The following is a 24,406-nucleotide window of genomic DNA, read 5'->3' as shown; positions in this document are numbered from 1 at the left end:
TCCACCCTTTTTTTTAAGGAAAAAAGATCATAGCATAGCGCAAGTATGATCTTCACATATGAACCGGCCGGAATCAAACTGACATTTTGTTCTAGGTCCAACCTCAGCTCCGATAAAAAGAAATATACACTTTCTTTATGAAAATACAAGCGAAAGGAGGATGCCCTTTGAAAAGGACTTGATTAAAGTGGATTCTGGAATGGGTGCGTCCTCTCAGCTCTAACTTTTCGCTATATCAATCAAAGAGATTGAATTCATTGATTGATTAATTTCGAAAGATAGGACTTAGGAGATATATTCTATTAAGTGCTTTCTTTCCGGGTCGTAAGTTATCTAATGAAAGCTAATGAAGTCTAACGAAAGCCAGGGACTGAGCCATCTGACCGGATAACATGGTAGCTCATGCCACCGTCAGAAAGGTTGGAAGAGAGAGTGATTCGATCCGCCTGGGAGGCACCTTGTTGATTCCCCCCGTGCAGGTTTCCATCCTGAGGAAATCGGCGGCTAAAAGATAAGATAGAAGACCAAGCAAGATCCCCTTCTACTACTGGCCAGGGGACCACTCATCAACCAGAGAAAGCACGAACCAGATCACTTGCAAGCCTATTACTAAATTCATCCTAGTGAAAGGATCAAAAGAAATAAACCGCGGAAATGGAAAGTACAAGGCAAGAGGCAACTCACGTGTGTTAAGCATATAGGACCACTAAAGCAACCAACAAGCAAACGTACAAAATAGGACATACGCAACTTGTTGAAAACAAACCAAAAGTCCCTTCTTGTAGAATGATACATCCGGCAAGATTTTCCTCTTGGTGGTCATGCCCGGATAGCCCATTTAGATCCCGGGAGACAGACAGGGACTGACAGAAGAATGGTTTAAGGTAACTTAAGCATCTCCTCGAAGGCCATCCTTTCAAGGTAGATGTAAAAAGAGCGGTTCTTCCATCACCTACGGAATTTGGTCCGCGCCGGGGTAGACGTTTCATGACCGCCATGCTGGACCCTTCATGTAGAGCGGCTTCTTAGGTTGGAAGCCCAGTGACAGCTAGCAATAAAAAAAGAACGACGATATATAGTGAACCCTATCTAAGCTATATCAACATAGCCAACTAGAAAACTCATCAGCTTGTCAATTAATTATTGGTGTAATACTCACTCGTAAATGATTGGTGTCAGAATTTTTCACTAATCAGATGTGATCGGTCTCATCCGTGTAAGAATTAGGAATTCCTCTTCCAACTTGTCCCGGAATGGGCGTTATGGCAAAGAATAAGAAGAAAACTAAAGGAGAAATTTGTCCAATAGTAACAAATGGTGCCTCCACAGGTTGACATCCGATCCAACCTAGTAGTAAGCAATCCGTCAAAAGCAACCAAAATATTCCTTGGTGAATAGGGCGAAAACTTGAACTACGCACATACATACTTTTAAAAAAAGGTAAAGCCAACAGACATATAAAAACAGGTGCTATTGCGGCTACACCTCCCGATTTGTCAGGTATACTAAGAAGAATGGCATGGATCGGTAGGAAATACCATTCCGGCACAATATGAGGCGGGGTGGGCATCGGATTAGCAGGTATATAATTGTCGAGATGCCCCAAAACATTAGGAGCATAAAAAATCCAAATGGAAGAAAAGATAGCAAAAGCTACCCAACCTACTAGATCATTTACATAAAAATAAGGGTAAAAAGAAATTTTATCCATCTCTGAATGTACACCCAATGGATTATTTGATCCATATTGATGCAATGCGGCCAGATGAAGAAGACTGACGCCTACTAAAATAAAGGGGAGTAAATGATGAAGACTAAAAAAACGATTTAAGGTGGCATTGTCCACGGAGAAACCGCCCCAAAGCCAAGTAACTATGGTATCCCCTACTACAGGTATGGCGCTAGCTAAGCTTGTAATTATTGTAGCTCCCCAAAAGCTCATCTGACCCCAAGGTAGTACGTATCCAGTAAAAGCTGTCACAATCATTAATAGGAAGATTACAACTCCGAGACACCGAACAAATTCCCTAGGACAACTTAGGAGAATCTTCTCCGTTGGTTTTGGGTTTTCTACTCATCTAGTTTAGGTTTTGTAATTTGTGGGATTTAGGTTGTGAGAGTTAAACACCATTTTGTAATCTCTTTTTGTTTAGTGAAATTTCTTGTCGTGCTTCGCCCGTGACCGTAGGCGTTACACTGAACCACGTTTATCTCTAGTGTTCTTATTTTGAGATTATTTGTTTCTTTGCTTTAGCCTACAACGTTGATATTTGGTACTTTATTAGAATTCACTTCCGCTTGTGCTCTCTTTTTTGTAAGGAGGACTTAAGTGCTCGGACTTACGTAGATGGCATAATTACCGTCAGGTGAAGAAAACTTTTGACATATTAAGATTATGTAAGAAACATATGCATATATATTAACAATTAAAGAAAGCATTAACTCAAAAACAAATCTAAGTCCCATAAAATTCAAGACCTAGGGAGTGGTAAACTAGGAGATTGTTTGCAAAATGATTGAGCTTTCATACCCTTGAAGCTCATTCTTTTGTTAGCAAGGTAGTCACCCAAGTGGAGGGCCTTCGAGTCCTCTCCTTACTCCTTGGATCTTTTCTTTCTCCTTGATTCTTTGCACCTTGCTTGCTCCTTCGCTCCTTGAGGATTTGGTGAATAGAATCTTGAAAGCTTCCAAAGTTGAAAGCTTCTTAGTCTGCACACTAAGGATGATGTGTGAAGAAGAGATGGATGATCTAGGAGATGATTGAATGCTAGTAGAATAACCCTAGATGGTTGGCCTCCTTAGAAGAAAAGAGAAAGTGATAGTTCCCTTTTTTACCTCAAATAAACGCTTATGAGGTTTATGCTATAATTCCACTTTTATAACCCATGTGGCAAACTTGAAAATAGATGTTGGACCATGATTTTCTAGACTTAAGGCATGTGGCACCTTAGGTGGCAAGAAAGACCGGAATGCCCGTAGGACATGATAATTAGGCAAACAAGTTGAGATGCCTGATATGGATCAAAACAGGTTACTTTTATAGGCATCTTAGTCATATTGAGTCAGCCTTGGTCATATCAAACTAATCTTAGTCAGATCGGACTAGTATTAGTCAGACGAAGTCAAAATACCAAGCGAAGTCAGACAACCATAGACAAATGGACTAGGCTTAAGCACATTGATAACATTACTTGTCTCTCAAGTAAGGAAGTCCTAATTAAAGTCAAATTGGGATATCTTAGAGATTAGGCAACATAATCAAGATTCTAGTAAAATTGGGTTCGTATCCTAGATTTCCTCCTAGATAGTTTCCTGATTTGATAAAGATTACTCTCCCTACAAGATCCTTATGAATACACTATCCTGGGTATTTATCAAGGGATGATCACTGTGTTCTCTATAAGATTATAAGACTACTATAGATATCCACCTACATTCACAGATTTCCCTCTACAAAACCACAACACACTTATTCTCTCTATATGTAACAAAGGCCCTTATGCCGTCGTCTACACGTAGACATGTCCATGGAGAACTCATCTCACAACACCCTTCCATAGATTATTCATCAAGGATGGATAACACCATTCTTTCATAGAACTACACCCGTGGTTTGATTCTCTTTCCTAGAGATATGTAGGCAGTCCTTTCCAAATTCGACCACACCCCTAGTTAACCTCATTCTCCCTTTGACGGTGATCATGGGCTTGACGGTGATCATAGGCTATTCCAATTTGGTTTTCACCTCCATCCGCGGATGTGCACAAATTTGGTTTCAACAACTGGTGCTTTCATTGAGAGTAAATGCATATTCCCTCGTTCAACTCACTCTATTCACATGAAAATCTACTTTGGGCAAAAAGTGCAAAAAGTGATCAAATGAAGGACTTTTGGAGCAATGTTAATTAGAGTGGGTTTGTGAGTCTTTTGAGATAATTGTATCTAAATTTCAAAATTTAATTCCAAGCCATTTGACCATGGAGAAGAAAAGAAGGCCCAGCATGTAGCTTTTGTAGATTGATGTTTTTAGGCGTTTTGGGTAGTTTGAAGGTCAAGATGGCATATTTAGAGGAAGGTTCATTCTGAGGATTTGTTGAGGACATCTTAAGCTTTAAAAAGAGACATTTTTGGACCAAATTGGAGTTGATTTGATGGTAAAAATCCTATATGTGAGGGATAAAAAAAGGACAATGTTCACAGTTACTTCATCATGGATTGACAAATCACGAACCCAACACTATATGATGTGAAGAAGAGTTATATCACAAGACCTGGATTTTCCTAGAGGAATACAAAAATGGAGGGTTTTGAATACCTTTATTTACTTTTTCTATTATCTTATTACTTGGAAAAGTTTAAATCGCTTTACCAGGAAACAAAGAGTTTGATCTAACTATTTGTTATTGCTTTTTTTTTTTTTTTTTTTCTAAGGGGATATGTGTTAATTGCACATCCCTTCTTCCTTTCAGTCCAACACTGTTTCGAGGAAGCCAATAATTCTGACAACGGCACAACGTTTTTTTATGAATATGGCATGATCTCAACATGAGGAGAAGTACCTTAGAGGCAAGTCACCCTTAGAAAAGGCGTAAAAGTTTTTGGAACTAAGTCTCGAGTTCCGAGCTTAAATATGAATCATCATTGGTTTACAAGGCAGCATGGCAATCATGTTACAGCACAAAGAATTACAAAAAAGACTCGAATAGAAGCGCGTCTATGCAAAGAAGCGAAGACAGGTTTGGTCCCATGTAGACCAACACCTCATCGCAAGTTTGACTTGTGGACCTCTCGTTTGAAGTATACTCGCAACTCAGTTTGAGTCTCGCAACACTCCAGCTGGGGTGTGTGCTCTCACAAAAGTTATGGTGGCAATGTAATTGTGCCTAAAACCTATTTTGCATACTTGAATGATTTTCAATGAAAGACTGACTTCCTAGATGAATTTTGACAGAAGGCTAGCTGAAGTCGAAAGTTAGGATGCCCAAGATTGTTGTACCAAAGTTTTGGAATTTTCGACAAAGCCAATTCTTCTTGTCTTGCGTATAAAGACAGTCGAAGCTGTCAGAACTGCGCAGCTATGGGAAAATGAAGATTTTAAAGCCTTCCTAATTTTTTCCCATATCATGCCAAATGTGGCTGAAAAGATAAGAAGTCGAGCTACAATATTTTTTGACGCGCCTTGATCCTGGAGTCCGAATGACAACTAGATGGCCATGTGCTGGCTGACACCCGAGGGTGACGTTTCAGGAATGCACATGCTGAGAACATGTAAAACATGCATATAAATTTCGCACGTAACAACGCAATATAGTAATCAAGTACAAACCTTAATAAAATATAATATTCAACTGCCAACAATTTAAAAGTGATAATGCATGATATGTTCAAAGCATACTGCTAATTCGAAATACAAGCGGAAGGAATATTAGAAAGTGCTATTACAAGAGGTGTCCTACGCAGAAAAGAGGACACAAATTCACAAATATGGGAATGCCTCGTAGCTCGGGTCGTATGCCTCGTTCCTAGGTCCTGAGGGGATGCAAAATAAAACATGAGTGGACCAAGTTTATATATAAGTAATACTAAAACAGTTTTTCTTCAACGTACTAGCCCCCAACTTTAGGAAATTCATACAGCATAATAAGTAATAGGTTTTCCAAAAACCCTAGCATGCCATAAAACCTTCGTAAAACATATATTTGATAAGCTCTTATTTATATAAATTTTACATCAAATTCACTTGTCTTTTCTTAGTTAGTTCCTTATATTTTTGAGCTATTTACTTTGTTTTTGTGTTTTGTAGGATTTGTTAAGTAAAGAAAAGAAAAATAACACAAGTGGAATTTTAGGTAACAAATTCGTCAAAACTGCCTGTGCATGTCAGCTGACTTTGGAAGCAAGTTGCGGACAGCTCAGAATGAATTAGAGAATGAGCCTTATATGCTTGGAAAGCTACGGATGTCTATTTTCAGGAGTATTTTGCATATTGTTAATATCATTTTTCTAGAAAAAGTTATGGCCATTTTAACACTAAAAGGTTCCCAAGAAAGCATTGAAAGCAATAAATCCAATAAAACTAGCAGCCAAAACTAATGCAATCAAGAACAAACCAGCTGACACCTATTCAAATATCAGAGGAAATGGAATTAAAGATGAGGATTAAGAGGGAGTAATTGGCATAAAGGCTACCCAAGGAGTTACAATTGTTTCACCATTTCCTCTCACTTATTGTCATCACTAAATGGCTATTAGTGGGGGAGTTAAGGAGAAGAAAATGATGCAGCAAGAATTGGTTTAAAAGTAGTGTTGGGGAAGGAAGGAAAAGAAAAGCCTCAATCGATTTCTTTCGGTTCTATTTTCTCAAACTCATGTCTATCTTTTGTTTTAACTTAAGGATTGTGTAACTAAATTTTTAGTAGTTAGGGGCTGTTTTGAAGCCCCGAATATGATTGCAAGTTTGTTATGACATTTCGTTTGAATTACTTTTATGAATGGATGACATTTGGTTCACTACTTGTCTCATTGATGAATTCTTTATGTGTTTTCTACGGATGCATACTTAGTAAGCATATCTAGGATTCTAATGCTATGAATATGTGTGTGCCTGCCTTTGTTGAATGAGGACCTACATATGTTCTAGAGTAGTACTTGTTAATTGCGATTAACATGTGAATCAATTTCTAGGATAAGTAAGACAACGCTAGTACTTACGATGTCTTGTGATGACTCAAACTCTTTTCGTTCTTAATAATTTCTACTTGTTAAATCTATGAACACACCATTTTAGATTGCATGTTAGGGACTAAGTTAAGTTGAAAATGTCATTCTCTTAACATACTACATAAGAAAGAGTAATAGGTTGAGTTCTAACATTGAGTCAACTTGAGCATCTTCATCCGAAAATAGAAGGAATTTAAATGAAACATAACATGTTTGCATGATTATTTGGTGGTGGATAGCAATTCCCCTAACTCGTTTCTCTTAATTTGTGAACTACTTAAAATCTGTTTTTGTCCTGTTTTTGTTCGATTTAATTTAAATAGAAAATCAACTCCAAAAATCCCAAAATTTTGTATGAGTGTAGCTTTGTGTGTCTAGTATCTGCATATAAAATTTTGTAGACTTTAGTTAAGTGTAAGTCGGTTTAATAATTATTTTTCGGTGGCTGGTCAGTAGGGACAACAGCCCAGTTTTTGTGACATTTTAAGTAATTAGATAAAACAATCTTCTACGGGAAAGACCCTTATTTTCATATGCTACAATTGACAAATATTATTGTTAATGAGGAAAATTAATAGGACATTTGTGTGCTACTTTGTGGTGTGCTTTCAATCCTATCAATATCATATATAGTGTGCTTAGTAGTGGTATCATTCGCCCGAAGGCCCTTCATCACCCGCCTGAAGGCATATATAAGTATCATTCGCCTGAATGCCTTTCATCACCCGCCCGAAGACATATATAAATCTTCCACTAAGTAAGCATAGAAAATCATGAACATAAACTTTCGAAAATATATCTCATTGGAGCTCAATAGCTCAAACATCATATCAATAAATCATATTCATAAATATCTCAGTAAATATAAATTCGATAAAGCATGATATTTCATAAAGCATAAATCCGATAACTCATAAACGTCTAATAAAACGCAGTCATTAAATCATGCCTTTCATGTATGCATTTCTAGTAATTAAATCATGCATTTTGGAAGGGGTCCACTCACAGATACTCCGTCGCCGAAGAGTTGTTCGAACTAAGGAGGACGGAAACGTCACTAACAAACGCACCTAAGCACATAAAGGGACCAATTAATAAAACTCTACTAAAATGATTGAATTTAGGAAAACGAACGTTGTAAACAGATTCAGGACATTGAAAAATCTAAGGGGGGGACCTCAGGTTCCCCCACGCGCTGCCACAGGATAGTGGCCCAGAAGGCCATACACCGAGATTGGTCACCGGAAATGTCCCAGGCGCCACCGTGGATGGCGGCGGAGCACAGTATCTCCCGAGAAGGCGCATGTGCTCCACGTGCCGACCTTCGAACCTAGAAAAATCCTAGATTTTTCCCCCAACTTCAAAAGCCCATTCCGAGCTCGATACAACTCCAAATTGAGTGATTCAAAAGCTAAAATGTAGTTAGGAATGTGTAGAAGAGATTCATACCAAGTGGGGACTTAGTGGTGGCCGAAGTTGGCCTGAAAGATGGCCAAACGACCACTGCCTGGAAATTTCCAGATTCACAGTGACTTTTTTTGATCTTTTCCGTGTTCCTACACCACCAAGGCCATGCAAAAACTTACTAATCGTGAACCTAAACACGATCAACAATGATAGGTACCAATTTCGAACCTTTGTTGGAAATGGCGAGAAATCGCTGAAGAAGTTCCTTCAACAATGCAGCTCGGGGAGTGAGTTTTCGAAAGGTTTTTCTTCTATTTTCTGGTTAAAGACTCATAGGGACTACAAGGGAAGGTGGTGTTGTAGTCAAGGTTGTTGTTACTTGTGGAGCCTTTGGGGAGGGCTGGTTTTTAAGAGAGAAAAAAGAGGGCTAAAAGTTGAGGGAGAGAATTTGTAGAGAGAGATATTTAAGAAATAATAGAGGGGAGAGGGTCATGAGGACAAGGGGGAACATGTGGGCTCTAGTGGTTCACAAAACAAGGTCACTAAAGATGAAACACAAAATAGCCAAAAAACGTTCGATGTTTCGTAATGTAAAATCTTCATTATAACTCCAAATTCGAATTCGTTCACGCTTACACGTTTGTGGCGATGAGTATGATAAGAATAAACTAAGAAAATTAGTAATATGCATTATGTTGAGATGGTCAACGAAAGTCAACGTTCATGCTTCAAGTGTAATTTGGTAATTTCATACATTCGATAATATAAAATACGACAAATTTAGGACAAGGTATCACATTTTTATTCTTCCAGAATTTTCCAGAAGAAAGAACGGTCTCAAATCTAGCACACAAAGTAGCTAAACAACAAACCAATACAAGCAACACATCGCAGTAGCACTACTGACTTCCTAGATTAAACTGTACCTGCTTGGAGCAAACTAGGGTTGGTACCATATATCATCACTAAGATACAGAAGTAGGTTTCTGTAGAATTTTCCGAAACTCAATTTCAAGTTACATGGAAGGCGTTATTACCATTTTATCACTCATAGCACATGTTGAAATTTTCTGCAGGATTCTTTAGGTTTTCGCTCCGAATTCATATTAAACGATGTACAACATGCCGCAATGACCTACGAGTTCAGAATGCACACAGTCATGATCAAGTCAACGGTTAACTTGAGAGTTCCAACCAATTTAAGTCTGCTCCGATGAGCTAAAATCGAAGGTCACCCGCAAAGCATTGCATGACAACTCCACATTTGTCCTCCTCCATTACTAGCCTGTAATGAAAAAGGACAAGGGGCATACCATATGGAGAAAGATGAAAAATTTCATGAATCTGAAAGACTCCAATACGACATGGCAGTGCAACGACAAAAGAGAGGAGAGAATTCTTACCGTAATGTACCTTTATTCATATTAGTAAAGAAGAAAGAATCCTTGCGTTCGAGTAATACATCTCAATTAATACACTATCTAAATGATTCAACAAAATCTTATAAATATTTACATAATCACATTCCTAACTAAATTAGGTCTGTAACACAACCAAGTTTTTAATTTATTAATAAATTAAAAAACTAAAGATTGTAATAATTGTTAAACAGGTCTTAATTCGTTAAAGGGAAATTTCATTTGAACCCATATAACATATTTCTACACCCATCTTACTCTCTACACCCATATTATTTTTAATTAAACTATTGATATCTCTTGAAATCCAACTTTACTACCTAAATCACCCTCACAACCCAATTCAATACGTAAATTTATTTTTGCACCCATTCAAAACATTAAAAACCACGTAAAATTCAATACACTTCTAAACTTACCGGGTTAACAATATGTAATTACTGCTAAAGATTGATTTGCCCAATAGATTAAAAGACTACCCTTGAGTTCCTATTTCTTATGATTTCTTGGTTCACAACGCACAACATTAGCGACAACTCGTTTTCCCTCATTGAAAATGTAGTTGCTACTAGTTCAATACTCTTGTATATACATACCTATCTTAAAAACAAGTTCAGTAGCAGCACAAGCCAACTTCAGCACAAACTAGGCTGCTTTTCTTGCTATCAAATCCCCACCTAGGCAATCTGTCATTTCTTGTTGAGCTGGAATTCAAAAACAACAATTTTGGTGGTACCTTGCCACCATAATTGTCTCATCTACACAGGTTGAAGTTGATTAGCTTTAGTTCAACGACTTGAATAATCTTTAAAGGAACCCTTCCAATACATATACGCATCTGTTGATTTTTTAGAAATTCCAAACTTGATTGGCAGTAAAGATCAGGTGTAGTGGTTGTTTGTGCAGGCTAATGCTCTTTTAACAGGTCATATTCCGGCTGTCTTCAACGTGTCATCTTTTGACTATTTTGGCTCTAACCCTAAACAACTTAAGTGGTAGTTTACCATACAATATATGCCAACATCTTCCAAGCATTCAAGGGTTGCATTTGCCATGCAACCAGTTTGATGGAGGGCGAATGTAGGATAAGCATTGTGGAGTGTGATTATTGGGGGTGGGTTTATTAATATATTTTAGTTTAATGTTAACTTTACCTTGTACTTAATGATAATTATGTTATAAGGTAAAAGAAACAATTCACATATTGTTGAATTCACCCCACATCTACTTTTTCAATCAAAATTTATCTTAGTACACCCCACATACTTTCCTATACTACCCTCACACCCCAAACTTTCAACATACACCCTGCATTCTTCACATACTTTCAACATTCTCTCATTGTTCATTCTCACCACACCTCCAAATTTCAAGACTCTCGCTGAACATGTAAATGCTAATTATGAGGTCGATTACATGACATTCAATTGTTGGTTTATTTTACTGGTTGAGCACAAATTCAAAATTTGTATCCGTCTCTGTTACTCCTTTAGAGTCAATCTCACAAAATTTTGACCCAAAAAAGAATGATAGGACATGCGTGAATTTTTTTTTTCCAAAATCATAATGGGTTCAATTCTTTTGACTGTACAAAACTTAAAAGAAAGTAGTGCCAACTCCCAAGCTTACCACTTAGAGAATTTTTTTATTTTTTTTTATATATTATAATGGATTTTTTTTTTTTTTTTTGAGAAATCGAAAATTTGTTTTGGAGTAGTTATAGATTTTGATAACAAAAAAAATGTTGTAGTTCTTACAAAATCCATAATGAAGTACGTCTGGTTATGAATTTGTAACATTTTTTTTAGGGTTTAGGTTTCTATCAATTTGGGGGTTTTTGTCAATTAGGGGTTTTAAGATTTTAGGGTTTGGGTTTAGACAACCAAGTTAGAATTAAGGTTCATATTAGTATATAATTTGTGTATTCAATTTCTTTTAAATTTTTTGAGTCTAAATAATCATTTCATGTTAATATACATGAGTGATTTAATAATATATGTTTATGTGGGGTGTTAATGAAAAAACCCATAAAATTTCCCTTCTTAAACTTGCAGTCTGCAATTTTTTCTCAAATTTGGTTTCTCATTCTGTCAAATTTAGTACTTCTAAACCAATTTGTGCAGACATTGTTTACTTTTGACGTAAAATGAAATTAACCATTTCATGTACACCATAGAAGTATATGGTATTAGTTAGTCTATAGTTATATGAATATTTACAAATTCATCTTGTAACCTGATCAAGTTTTCAAGATGAACTCATTTATTTAACTTTCAAATTAACCTAACTTTTTTTTTTGGTTGCAAACTACGTCTAAACTGCACCGGCAAACACTCCAAGTTTTTGCTCTTCATCCCAACTCTCAATCTGCAATGTAAACACAACTCTCTGAGTACAGCGCCGAGCAGCCAATATCGAACTGTAATAAAAGGTCCAAAGGAAAAAAAAGAGAAAAATAAAACTAGAAACAAGGCGTAATGACTTTGCATCTTAACGTTTAGATCTATTTACCCATTCAACGGGACATAACGATTTGTAATTCTTCTCAAACCTCTCGCATCCTTGATACACCTGAAGACAATATGATATATATTAATAAAACCATTTACTTGTACGACACACATCGCTGACAAATATGAAAATTATGTACTTTCACATCACACGAGCGTCGTTGAAACTATGGTTAAGTCGTATTCTTCTCCTTCTCCATGGGAGGTCTTACTCCCCTATATGATAGGTTTCATATCAAACTACGGCGCACACATTGTGTATTCAAAGGAAAAAGATATTATAACTAATGTTTACCAACTAGCATTGTGGTCTAGTAGCCATATTCATCCAAACTTGTAAATGGAATGTTTTAGTTTGACTCACATGGATGACAATCACAATTGTGTTGATTATTTTTTCTTTTTACAAACGACATAATAATCTTCAGTAAATTCATCTAAACTACCAGAAGATGGATTTAAAGATGGAACTCCAGGTGCATAGGCGAATGCTCATAACCAACTTCACTTGCAACATTTGTGTCAAGTTCAATTAGGTAATTTGCAATACTTTTTGAATTGGGAAAACTAGAGTTTGATCCCTAGGTGATAAGACACCCCTAATTTTTTTCCCCTTAACTTGTGAGGTACTCATTATTCATGGTTGGGAAAATTTATATATCTTCGAGACTAATTTTTTCTTTCACTCCGCATTCATGGTTGAGGATTTTTTTTCATGAACCAGCTACTCCGTCTAATACCCTAATTATAACTTGAAGGCTGTATAAATAACTTAGGTTTAAAGAAAAAATTGCGGAATTTTTTTTTTATATTACAAATGGTCCTAAAAATTGACTCACACCATAAAGATAGTCAGTCATTGAAATTGAAAATCGATCAATGTAGTTCCTAAAAATAGGTGTCGCAAACAATATGGTCAATTCATCACAACTTTGTCGAAAATTCTGTTATTTGCTAATGTGGCATATAAATAGGCCCACAAGATTTAAGGGGTTTTAACACAAATGGTCCCAAAATTTACCTATACCATCAATATGCATCTTGATGGTACAAGTCAATTTCAAGAATTTGATAATTAGACTTGTGGGACCATTTATGTGTCACATCAGCAAATTATAGAATTTTTTTATTATATATAATTGTTATAAAATGACCACATTGATTTGAGACACCTACTTCTAAGACTATATTTGACACACCCCGACCGAGATCGGAGCGTGCTGGCCGTCACTCAAAGGTGACGTAGCCATGTGCACGTGCGGAAGCTAGTAAGTAGTAATATGAAAGTACGAAATAATTAAAAACTAGCATACAAGTACTAGAATGAGTGCTAGTTAGTGCGATACAAATTCAGAGCAGGTCTATAGCAGTCCAATTAAAACAACAACAGTAGTACGCCCGAAGGCGACCCTACAATGTGGAGTGTCTGTCAGAACGCCGAAAAGCTCACAAGGGAAACCACCGCAACAGCTAAGCAACTAGAACCTGGAGGGGCGCAAAACAAAAGCGTGAGTGGGCAAAAACAATTCTTTCTAAAACCATTTACAAAATACTTTCTAACCCCTCGCCGTAAAACCTGTATACTTCCCAGAAAATAAACATATGTACGTATGTGTAGACATGCAAAACATGCTCAAGGGTATACCAATCATGCTCAAGATATGCCATGCCAAATCTCAAAGTGATATGCAAGTGCCCAGGTATAATCATAATCAATATCATGTAATCAGGCAGCCGGAGTCACCTACGTGACCTGTACGGCTACATCTAGAGCTCAAATCTCAATCTCAATATCTAAACCTGCCCACGAGTCGGAACCACCTAAAGTGGTCTGTACGACAGGACTGGGTGTAAATAAGTGCTACGATCACGTGAAGCCTGGGCGAATAATCGCGGGTCACCTACAAGTCGGAACCACCTAATGTGGTCTGTACGACAGGCCTGTGCACCTAGCTTGGATCCAAGCTGAGCCTAAGGTGCGGGAGGTGAACATCACGTGAAGGCCTGTGCCCTGCTCAGGGCGGGAGCACTAACACCGGGGGTACAGGTTATGAGCTCTCTAAGCATCTCTATCCACTATTTAATGCAATCGTTAAATAACGCTTACCTGGCACTTACCTATGCCTCCACAGCACCCACATATAAATATGTATATGCATGCTACTACTAATGAATGTGATGATGCATAAACGTTAATAATAACATGCATGGCATAAGGCAAATAACCCTTTTAAATCAATTTCTGGGAATATAAATGTATATAGGTATATACGGAAAACAAAAGCCCACTCACTGGTATGTAGAAGGGTCGTAGCCCCCCTGTCTCGCGTGTGCACGCTCGTCCTCGGGGTACGTGTCACCTAAATGCGAAACAACTATAAAAACGTTAACTTTAAAGCACATAACCCAATTCTCGTAAAAACTTCTCATACATTACTCAAAATGGACAAATGAATATACCAACGTGCTCTACACAACCTCAGGATCGCAACCATATTTTTAAAATAATTTTTGGACCCCGCACGCGCCCCCACGCGCCAGCACAGGCACGGACCCACGCGCCCCCACGCGCGGCCACGTGCCAGGCACACTGACGGTGTCAACAGACGCCGTCAGGAATATTCCGTTAAACTGACGGAATATTCCGTCAAATCTAACCGGATACCGTCACTGCCGTTAGGAATATTCCGTCAAACTTGACGGAATATTCCCCTTTCTTCTCCGGCCTACCCTCGCCGGACTCCGGTCGCCGGAAACTGGGAAAAACTTTAAACTAACTATTCTCCTTCGTTTCTCAACCGTTTTCTATGATTCTTGGACCAAAAGAAAGCCCTAAACTAGTAGAATCACGTTGGACCACTTTTAAAGGCTAAAAGTTACGCGATCATACCTGTCTCAAAACTCAAAAACCGGCCAACTTCGAACTAGGCCTTCCCGACGTCCAAATTCGTCCAACGAGCTACTCCGACGCTCCTTAGGACCTCACCAACACACCTACAAGCTTCAAATGTCCAAAAACTAAGTAAATTAATGTTGCATGAACAGTGCTCAAAACGGACCTCGCGATATCGACGTGAAAACGTCGAAGTTCTTACCTGAAAATGCTATGGTCGTGCTCGCCTCGACCTCACGAGTCGAATGGTGTCCTTAGTTTCCTCGATCTGTCACGGTTTGAGGGGTATATGTGTTGGTCCGTACGTTTTTAGGAAGAAGAAGAAGGGTAGAGGACTCGGGAGAGAGAGAAGACAGAGGGAGAGAGAGAAGGATAATGTCTGTGTGTGTGTGGGAGTGTGTGAGGTTCCAAACACATGCCACAACACAACGAACAACCAAAACGTGACGAAAGCACACTAGGGGTAAAATTGTAATTTCATACGTACATTTCGGTATTTCCGGGACGGGATGTCACAACCTTCCCACCTTAAAAGAATTTCGTCCCGAAATTCAAAACAACCAAATAACAACCCCTAGTGGTTAAAGAACAACCGGGGATACAAATCCCTCATCCGATCTTCTGTCTCCCACGTAGCTTCCTCAACTGAATGGTTCCTCCACAAAACCTTCACTAAATTCACTGTCTTGTTCCTCAAAACCTTCTCTTTCCAATCAATGATCGTCACCGGTTCCTCATCATACGTCAGATCTGGGTTAATCTCAAGCGGTTGAGGAGGTATCACGTGAGATGGATCAGCAACATAGTGTCGGAGCATAGACACGTGAAAAACATTATGCACTCTAGCCAACTCCGGGGGCAACTCCAACCTGTAAGCTACCTCACCGACTCGTTCTGTGACCACGTATGGTCCAATGTACCGGGGGCTCAACTTCCCTTTCTTTCCGAACCGCACAACACCTCTCCACGGTGAAAGCTTCAGAAATACCCGATCTCCGACCTCATATGTTCTGTCCGTAGCATGCCGATCCGCTAGGCTCTTCTGCCTGTCCTGAGCTGCTTTCAAGTTAGACTTGATTACCTGAACATTCAGAGTAGTCTCCTCGACAATCTCCGGACCCACTAAAACTCTTTCTCCAACCTCTGACCAACATAACGGTGTGCGACAAGCTCTGCCATACAAGGCCTCAAATGGCGCCATGCCAATGCTCGAATGAAAACTGTTGTTGTAAGCAAATTCCATCAAATCCAATCTTTGATGCCAAGCGTCACCAAACTGCAACACCGAAGCTCGTAGCATATCCTCCAAGGTCTGAATAGTTCTCTCTGACTGTCCGTCTGTCTGTGGATGATACGCCGTGCTGTAAAGTAATCTCGTGCCCAAAGCTTCCTGGAAAGCTACCCAAAACTTCGACGTAAATCGTGGATCTCGATCCGAAACAATACTCACTGGGACACCGTGGTACTTTACAACCTTCGAAATGAACAACTCCGCTAAACGGCTCAGAGAATACTTCTCTCTCACAGGAATAAAATGAGCCGACTTAGTGAGTCGATCGACGATCACCCAAATGCCGTCAAAGCCATTATGTGTACGCGGGAGCTTGTACACAAAATCCATGGTGATATTTTCCCATTTCCACTCTGGAACGGGAAGCGGCTGCAACAACCCAAACGGCTTCTTCCTTTCTGCTTTAACTTGCTGACAAACAGCACACCTGCTCACATACTCGGCTATCTCCCTCTTCATACCCGGCCAATAATAAAACGGTCGAATGGTATGATACATTTTAGTAGCTCCTGGGTGCATGGCATAAGCCGAGATATGTGCTTCATCGAGAATTTCTTTCTTCAACTCCACACTCTTAGGCACGAACATTCTACCTTCTAGCATCAACATGCCATCCGAATCCCGAACTCTGAGGTCCCGCCTCCTTCCTTGCTCTCGAGCTTGAATAAGTTCTTGAGTCTCCTGGTCAGTTACTTGGGCTTCAAGCACCCGATCAACAAGTATCGGCCTAACTTGGAAATTAGCAAGTAATGCCACATCTCGATCTTCGGCTTCTAGCCTTACCCCCGTAGTACGCAAGTCCACCAAAAGAGGAGCACGACTAGCGTACAACGCATTAATACGGCCCTGTGACTTCCTGCTAAGTGCATCAGCCACTACGTTCGCACGACCAGGATGATAATCAATCGTGCAATCGTAATCGCTGAGCAACTCCAACCACCTCCGCTGACGAAGATTGAGTTCCTTCTGAGTAAAGAGATACTGGAGACTCTTGTGATCCGTAAAGATCCTGCACTTTTCTCCGTAAAGATAGTGCCTCCACAACTTTAACGCAAAAATGATAGCGGCCAACTCCAAATCATGTGTAGGGTAATTCCTCTCATGAGGTTTCAACTGCCGCGAAGCATAAGCAATCACCCTACCATGCTGCATCAATACACATCCCAGACCATTCAAAGAAGCATCGCTGTAAACCTCAAAATCACCACTATCGTCTGGGAGTGCCAAAACAGGTGCATGAGTGAGACAATGCTTCAACTGCTGGAAACTCTGCTCACACCTAACATCCCACTCAAATTTGACATCCTTCCTCGTTAACCTCGTCAACGGCAAGGCAATCACCGAAAAATCCTTAACGAACCTCCGATAATACCCTGCCAAACCAAGGAAACTTCTCACTTCGGTGACGGTTCGCGGTTGCTCCCAACTCTCTACCGCTGCAACCTTCTGAGGGTCAACCAAAATACCCTGAGCAGAAATGACGTGTCCCAAGAACGCAACTTGGTCTAACCAGAACTGGCACTTGCTAAACTTAGCATATAACTGGTGTTCCCTCAACCTTTTCAACACCAAAGTAAGATGTCGAACATGCTCCGCTTTCGACTTAGAATACACCAGAATATCGTCAATGAAGACAATGACGAATCTATCCAAGTAAGGCTGGAATACTCGGTTCATCAAATCCATAAAGGCGGCTGGTGCATTCGTCAATCCAAATGGCATAACCAGAAACTCGTAATGACCGTAACGAGTCCTGAACGCCGTCTTAGGGACATCATCCCTACTGATCTTCAGCTGATAGTAACCAGACCTCAAGTCTATTTTAGAGAACACACAAGCACCTCTCAGCTGATCGAACAAATCATCGATACGAGGCAATGGATAACGGTTTTTAATCGTCACCCGATTGAGTTGCCTGTAGTCGATGCACAGTCTCAAAGTTCCATCCTTCTTTCTCACAAACAACACTGGAGCACCCCAAGGCGAAGTACTAGGCTGGATAAATCCCTTATCTACTAACTCTTGCAGCTGAACTTTCAATTCCCTTAACTCCGCAGGAGCCATACGATAAGGAGTTAAAGAAATAGGATTGGTACCTGGAATCAACTCAATGGTGAACTCTACGTCTCGATCTGGGGGTAACCCAGGTAAATCCTCAGGAAATACATCAGGGAAGTGTCTGACCACTCTCACATCCTCTATTCTGCTAGTAACAACCTCATCCAGCACCACATGAGCCAGATACCCCTGACAACCCTTAGTTAACAACTTTTTCGCTCGTAGCGCCGAAATAACGCCATATCTCACCCCACTCTGCTCACCCACGAAAGTAACCACAGGTAGTCCAGGTCGGTGAAACGTAACTACTTTCCCGTAACAGTCAATGTTGGCACGATAGAAGTGCAACCAGTCCGTGCCCAGAATCACATCAAAGTCCACAATATCTAACGGGATAAGATCAGCTGACAAAGCAACACCCTCTACGATCACTGGACACCCCGGGTACACACAATCTACAACGCAACTCTCTCCCCTAGGCATAACAAACTCCAAATCATACCCTAGGGGTGTGGGGCGAGGTTGCGTCGCTTGAGCAAATGTATGAGAAATTACGGAATGTGTAGCTCCACAATCAATTAAGACTCTAGCAAAACAACCAAGAATGTTCAACGTACCCATAATCAAGTCTGGGTTGTTCTGAGCGTCCTGCAGAGAAATATTGTGAAGATGCCCCTGTCCCTGCTGACGCCCACCGCGGCCTCGGCTCGCCTGAACACCGCGTCCCTGAGCACCACGCCCCTGACTGGGCTGGCCTGACTGTCTCGAAGATCCTGCACTGCTAGTGGCAATCTCCCCCTGCTGATACTGTCCTCCCTGATACCACTGTGAACCACCCGCTGGGGCTGGAGGATACGGCATATAGCCGCCTGAATACTGGGGATAGCCACCCTGGGAATAGGGATCCTGAGGGTACTGATACTGCCCCGGAGCATAAGGGACAGCATCACCCTGATAGTGGTAAGCACCACCTCGACCCGTCTGGCCGTAACTACTAGGACCCTGGATCTGCTGGAGTGGTGCAGGCGGTGGCATAAAGGTCTGCTGTGGTTTCTGCTGCTGCTGACCCTGGGGACAATTTGCCGCTCTATGTCCCACCTGTCCACATGTGAAACAACCGTTGCTACCACGTCTACACTCACCGAAATGTCGGTTGTTACACCTACGGCAAATAGGGGCTCTGCCTCGCCCACCATCGCCCTGCCTCTGGCCTCTAGCGCCACCAGAAAATCTACCTCCACGACCCTGCCCAGTGGCACTGAAGCCACCACTCGAAGAACTAGAACTAGCTCCACCTCTCTTGAAGTTCTGAGTCTGTCGGGGCCCGAGCGATGCCTGACCTTTGCCTTTGTCATCTTTCTTCTGGTTGCCGTCCTTTTCTTCATCAGTATCGCTCGACATATTCTCGGAGTCCTCGATCCTCAGTAGTATCTCATAGAAGTCCCGATAAGTCTCGCTGTGGACCGTAGACGCCATAGAACGCCACTTCTTCCTTGTGCCCAGACGGAAAAGACGGAGCATCTCCGCCGGATTACCAGCGACATCAGGGTGATAACGGGACAAGTCCGTAAACTTACGGTAGTACTCATTCGCTGACATCTTCCGCTGTTTCAGTTCGGAAAACTCCTGCTTCTTGCGGTCAATGTACTCAGGGGGTACATATCTTCTCCTAAACAACCCCGTAAACACGTTCCAATCAATCCTCTGATCCGGAGTCAACCTACGGAGCTCCTGCTCCCACCAAGCTGCCGACTCCGTATCTAGAAACCAAGCGGTCGTCTCGACCCACCTCTCCATAGGCAAGTTCCCCTGATTATGTAGCACCCGGAAAGTCTTCTCAATGTGTTCTAGCCAGCGCTCTGCACTCTCGGGTCCCTCACTGCCCTTAAACTTATCCAACTTCAGATTGTACATGGTCTCCAGAGGAGTCCTCTGGGGAGGGCGCATCACTGCCTGAAGGGCTGTAGCAAAAGCTTCCCCCAACTGAGTAATATCGGGGAACATAGGCTCAGAAGAGCGACGGGGTTCCCGACGTGGCGACATAGTTCTGACAGAAGACACCAAAATTATTAGAATACTCACAAGGACACAGGACTACCAAACCTAGGCTCTGATACCAAACTGACACACCCCGACCGAGATCGGAGCGTGCTGGCCGTCACTCAAAGGTGACGTAGCCATGTGCACGTGCGGAAGCTAGTAAGTAGTAATATGAAAGTACGAAATAATTAAAAACTAGCATACAAGTACTAGAATGAGTGCTAGTTAGTGCGATACAAATTCAGAGCAGGTCTATAGCAGTCCAATTAAAACAACAACAGTAGTACGCCCGAAGGCGACCCTACAATGTGGAGTGTCTGTCAGAACGCCGAAAAGCTCACAAGGGAAACCACCGCAACAGCTAAGCAACTAGAACCTGGAGGGGCGCAAAACAAAAGCGTGAGTGGGCAAAAACAATTCTTTCTAAAACCATTTACAAAATACTTTCTAACCCCTCGCCGTAAAACCTGTATACTTCCCAGAAAATAAACATATGTACGTATGTGTAGACATGCAAAACATGCTCAAGGGTATACCAATCATGCTCAAGATATGCCATGCCAAATCTCAAAGTGATATGCAAGTGCCCAGGTATAATCATAATCAATATCATGTAATCAGGCAGCCGGAGTCACCTACGTGACCTGTACGGCTACATCTAGAGCTCAAATCTCAATCTCAATATCTAAACCTGCCCACGAGTCGGAACCACCTAAAGTGGTCTGTACGACAGGACTGGGTGTAAATAAGTGCTACGATCACGTGAAGCCTGGGCGAATAATCGCGGGTCACCTACAAGTCGGAACCACCTAATGTGGTCTGTACGACAGGCCTGTGCACCTAGCTTGGATCCAAGCTGAGCCTAAGGTGCGGGAGGTGAACATCACGTGAAGGCCTGTGCCCTGCTCAGGGCGGGAGCACTAACACCGGGGGTACAGGTTATGAGCTCTCTAAGCATCTCTATCCACTATTTAATGCAATCGTTAAATAACGCTTACCTGGCACTTACCTATGCCTCCACAGCACCCACATATAAATATGTATATGCATGCTACTACTAATGAATGTGATGATGCATAAACGTTAATAATAACATGCATGGCATAAGGCAAATAACCCTTTTAAATCAATTTCTGGGAATATAAATGTATATAGGTATATACGGAAAACAAAAGCCCACTCACTGGTATGTAGAAGGGTCGTAGCCCCCCTGTCTCGCGTGTGCACGCTCGTCCTCGGGGTACGTGTCACCTAAATGCGAAACAACTATAAAAACGTTAACTTTAAAGCACATAACCCAATTCTCGTAAAAACTTCTCATACATTACTCAAAATGGACAAATGAATATACCAACGTGCTCTACACAACCTCAGGATCGCAACCATATTTTTAAAATAATTTTTGGACCCCGCACGCGCCCCCACGCGCCAGCACAGGCACGGACCCACGCGCCCCCACGCGCGGCCACGTGCCAGGCACACTGACGGTGTCAACAGACGCCGTCAGGAATATTCCGTTAAACTGACGGAATATTCCGTCAAATCTAACCGGATACCGTCACTGCCGTTAGGAATATTCCGTCAAACTTGACGGAATATTCCCCTTTCTTCTCCGGCCTACCCTCGCCGGACTCCGGTCGCCGGAAACTGGGAAAAACTTTAAACTAACTATTCTCCTTCGTTTCTCAACCGTTTTCTATGATTCTTGGACCAAAAGAAAGCCCTAAACTAGTAGAATCACGTTGGACCACTTTTAAAGGCTAAAAGTTACGCGATCATACCTGTCTCAAAACTCAAAAACCGGCCAACTTCGAACTAGGCCTTCCCGACGTCCAAATTCGTCCAACGAGCTACTCCGACGCTCCTTAGGACCTCACCAACACACCTACAAGCTTCAAATGTCCAAAAACTAAGTAAATTAATGTTGCATGAACAGTGCTCAAAACGGACCTCGCGATATCGACGTGAAAACGTCGAAGTTCTTACCTGAAAATGCTATGGTCGTGCTCGCCTCGACCTCACGAGTCGAATGGTGTCCTTAGTTTCCTCGATCTGTCACGGTTTGAGGGGTATATGTGTTGGTCCGTACGTTTTTAGGAAGAAGAAGAAGGGTAGAGGACTCGGGAGAGAGAGAAGACAGAGGGAGAGAGAGAAGGATAGTGTCTGTGTGTGTGTGGGAGTGTGTGAGGTTCCAAACACATGCCACAACACAACGAACAACCAAAACGTGACGAAAGCACACTAGGGGTAAAATTGTAATTTCATACGTACATTTCGGTATTTCCGGGACGGGATGTCACAATATTGATCGATTTTTAATTTTAGAGACCATCTTGACGGTACAACTCAATTTCAAGTACCATTTGTAATAAAAATTCTTAAGGAAAATTACCAAGCTCAACTAAGTATTTAGAATAGACCACAATTTTTATTGCAAGAAGGCCTATACTAAATAAAAGATGGGTAAAATTACCATCATGTACTCAAGTTTATTTGTTTTAGGATTTTGAAAGGTTCATTAGAGTCCGTGATTGACTCTTATTGTTTTGGAGTTTTATAAAGTCAGTAAAGGTCTAGGGTTGATCATTTTGAGTTTAGGATTTCAGAATGTCTTTGGGAGGAGTTAGGGTTTGGGGTGCAAATCAAGGGTTTTGGGGTCTTTGGGAGGAGTTATGGCTTGGGGTGCAGATCTAAGGTTTTGGGCGTAACCCAAAATTTGTGAATTAGACCATACGCCAAAGTTGATTAATGCAGTGAACTTTTTTATGTTTTTTTTTTTTTTTTTTTTTTATTGCAAGCAAATTTTTTGCACTAACTTACACTAAAGAGAAGGAAGGGTTTAAATGGTGAAGAGGAAGACCAATAACCAGACTCACTTGCAGTGAAATGTTTTATTTAAAAACAAATTACGTATGCCTAAGGTTAATGTGTAGTCGGTTATCACGATAGTCACATACTAGAGGTCCCGGTTCGAACCCGGGATCAGACACTTATTTCAAATTTACTTAAAAAAAAAAAAAAATGAGATATGACCTTGTGATTGTTGGGCACTTTAACTAACAAATCAGTTTGACATTTTAACTATCTAGTACGTACCTGGACTTAAAATATGATTTTTAGCTTAAGGTTATTTTGAACTTCATAATTAACTAGAAATCTCCCTTAATATACGATCAACATTTACAGTGATAAAATGCTTAATATATAGGGGTACTATATGTAACTTGTGGAACTGTACGTAACTTGCATAACAGTGCCTCGCTGTTCGGTTATCTTCGACCTGCCAATATGATCAACGCCATTAACATACCATCGTTATATTCGTTGTTATCAGTAGCAATAATTAGCATCTATATAATTATTAGCCATATAGTAAACAAAAATTTTGGGCACCCGATTGAGAAGCTTTCATGCAAATTAGTCATAATCTCTTGTAGTTTTTCTGCTTCGGCACGCATTTCATTTTTAGTTATGAGAATACTTATAAGATGTTTATGTTCTCATACTGTGAACTTTGAAAATGACAACCGTAATAAGCATTTGTTTGGCAACATATGTTTTAGATGAAAAACATTAGTATTTACATAACAAATGTGGAGAAAGGAAGAGAATTAAAGAGACCTCGATTTTGCTGTGATCCTTGATTGTTGAGGCTGAGGACGGCGGTGGCCGAGAAGGTGCTGACTTGATGGAGCCGTATTCGAGAGCAGGCCTAGGAGCTTGCTCTCCCCGAGCCACCCTGTTCACATCTCTGGCTCTCATCTTGTCGTGTGGATCAACTTGGGAAGCAGCCGACATGGTTGATCAATTTCAATTCTCTCTGTAGAGCGTAGCTAGCTATCTTCTTTCCGATATCAGAACTTAGTTTGCGGTTGCGGTGTGTGACTCTGTGTAAGAATGTTACCTACAAATCTGCATCCTACACATTTTTGTTATTTTTCTGTTTTCTTGTACAATGCCACGTTTTTTAGAAATAGAAAGCTTCATCCACTCGAATCTGCAATTGATAGCAGCAGGTTCATCCTCACCCTTTCACTATTATCTGCTTAAAGCGAAACATTTTAATTAT

At 40.8% G+C, this 24,406-nt stretch overlaps 1 protein-coding gene across 1 annotated transcript; it reads right to left on the bottom strand.

The window, feature by feature from the left end:
• Nucleotides 1–1,149: 1,149 nt before the first annotated feature.
• Nucleotides 1,150–24,135, bottom strand: LOC137732887 (cytochrome b). Its single transcript, XM_068472143.1, has 2 exons — nt 23,959–24,135; nt 1,150–2,047 (listed from the first exon to the last, which is right to left on the bottom strand). The coding sequence occupies exons 1-2, from the start codon at nt 24,133–24,135 to the stop codon at nt 1,193–1,195; spliced, it is 1,032 nt and encodes a 343-aa protein (XP_068328244.1). The 3' UTR covers nt 1,150–1,192.
• Between the last annotated feature and the right edge of the window lie 271 nt (nt 24,136–24,406).

This window comes from Pyrus communis, chromosome 4 (genome assembly GCF_963583255.1).
Source record: "Pyrus communis chromosome 4, drPyrComm1.1, whole genome shotgun sequence".
In the NCBI taxonomy this organism is placed as follows: Eukaryota; Viridiplantae; Streptophyta; class Magnoliopsida; order Rosales; family Rosaceae; genus Pyrus; species Pyrus communis.
Note: the sequence above shows the minus strand (reverse complement) of the source record. Positions and strands in the feature narration are given on the sequence as shown.

What these genes read in the sequence shown, in the direction of transcription:
- LOC137732887 (XM_068472143.1), bottom strand. Translation starts at nt 24,135, where the DNA reads ATGTCGGCTGCTTCCCAAGTTGATCCACACGACAAGATGAGAGCCAGA. An exon ending in AGGATCACAGCAAAATCGAG is followed by an intron (nt 2,048 to 23,958) that starts GTCTCTTTAATT and finishes CCAACGGAGAAG; the next exon opens with ATTCTCCTAAGTTGTCCTAG.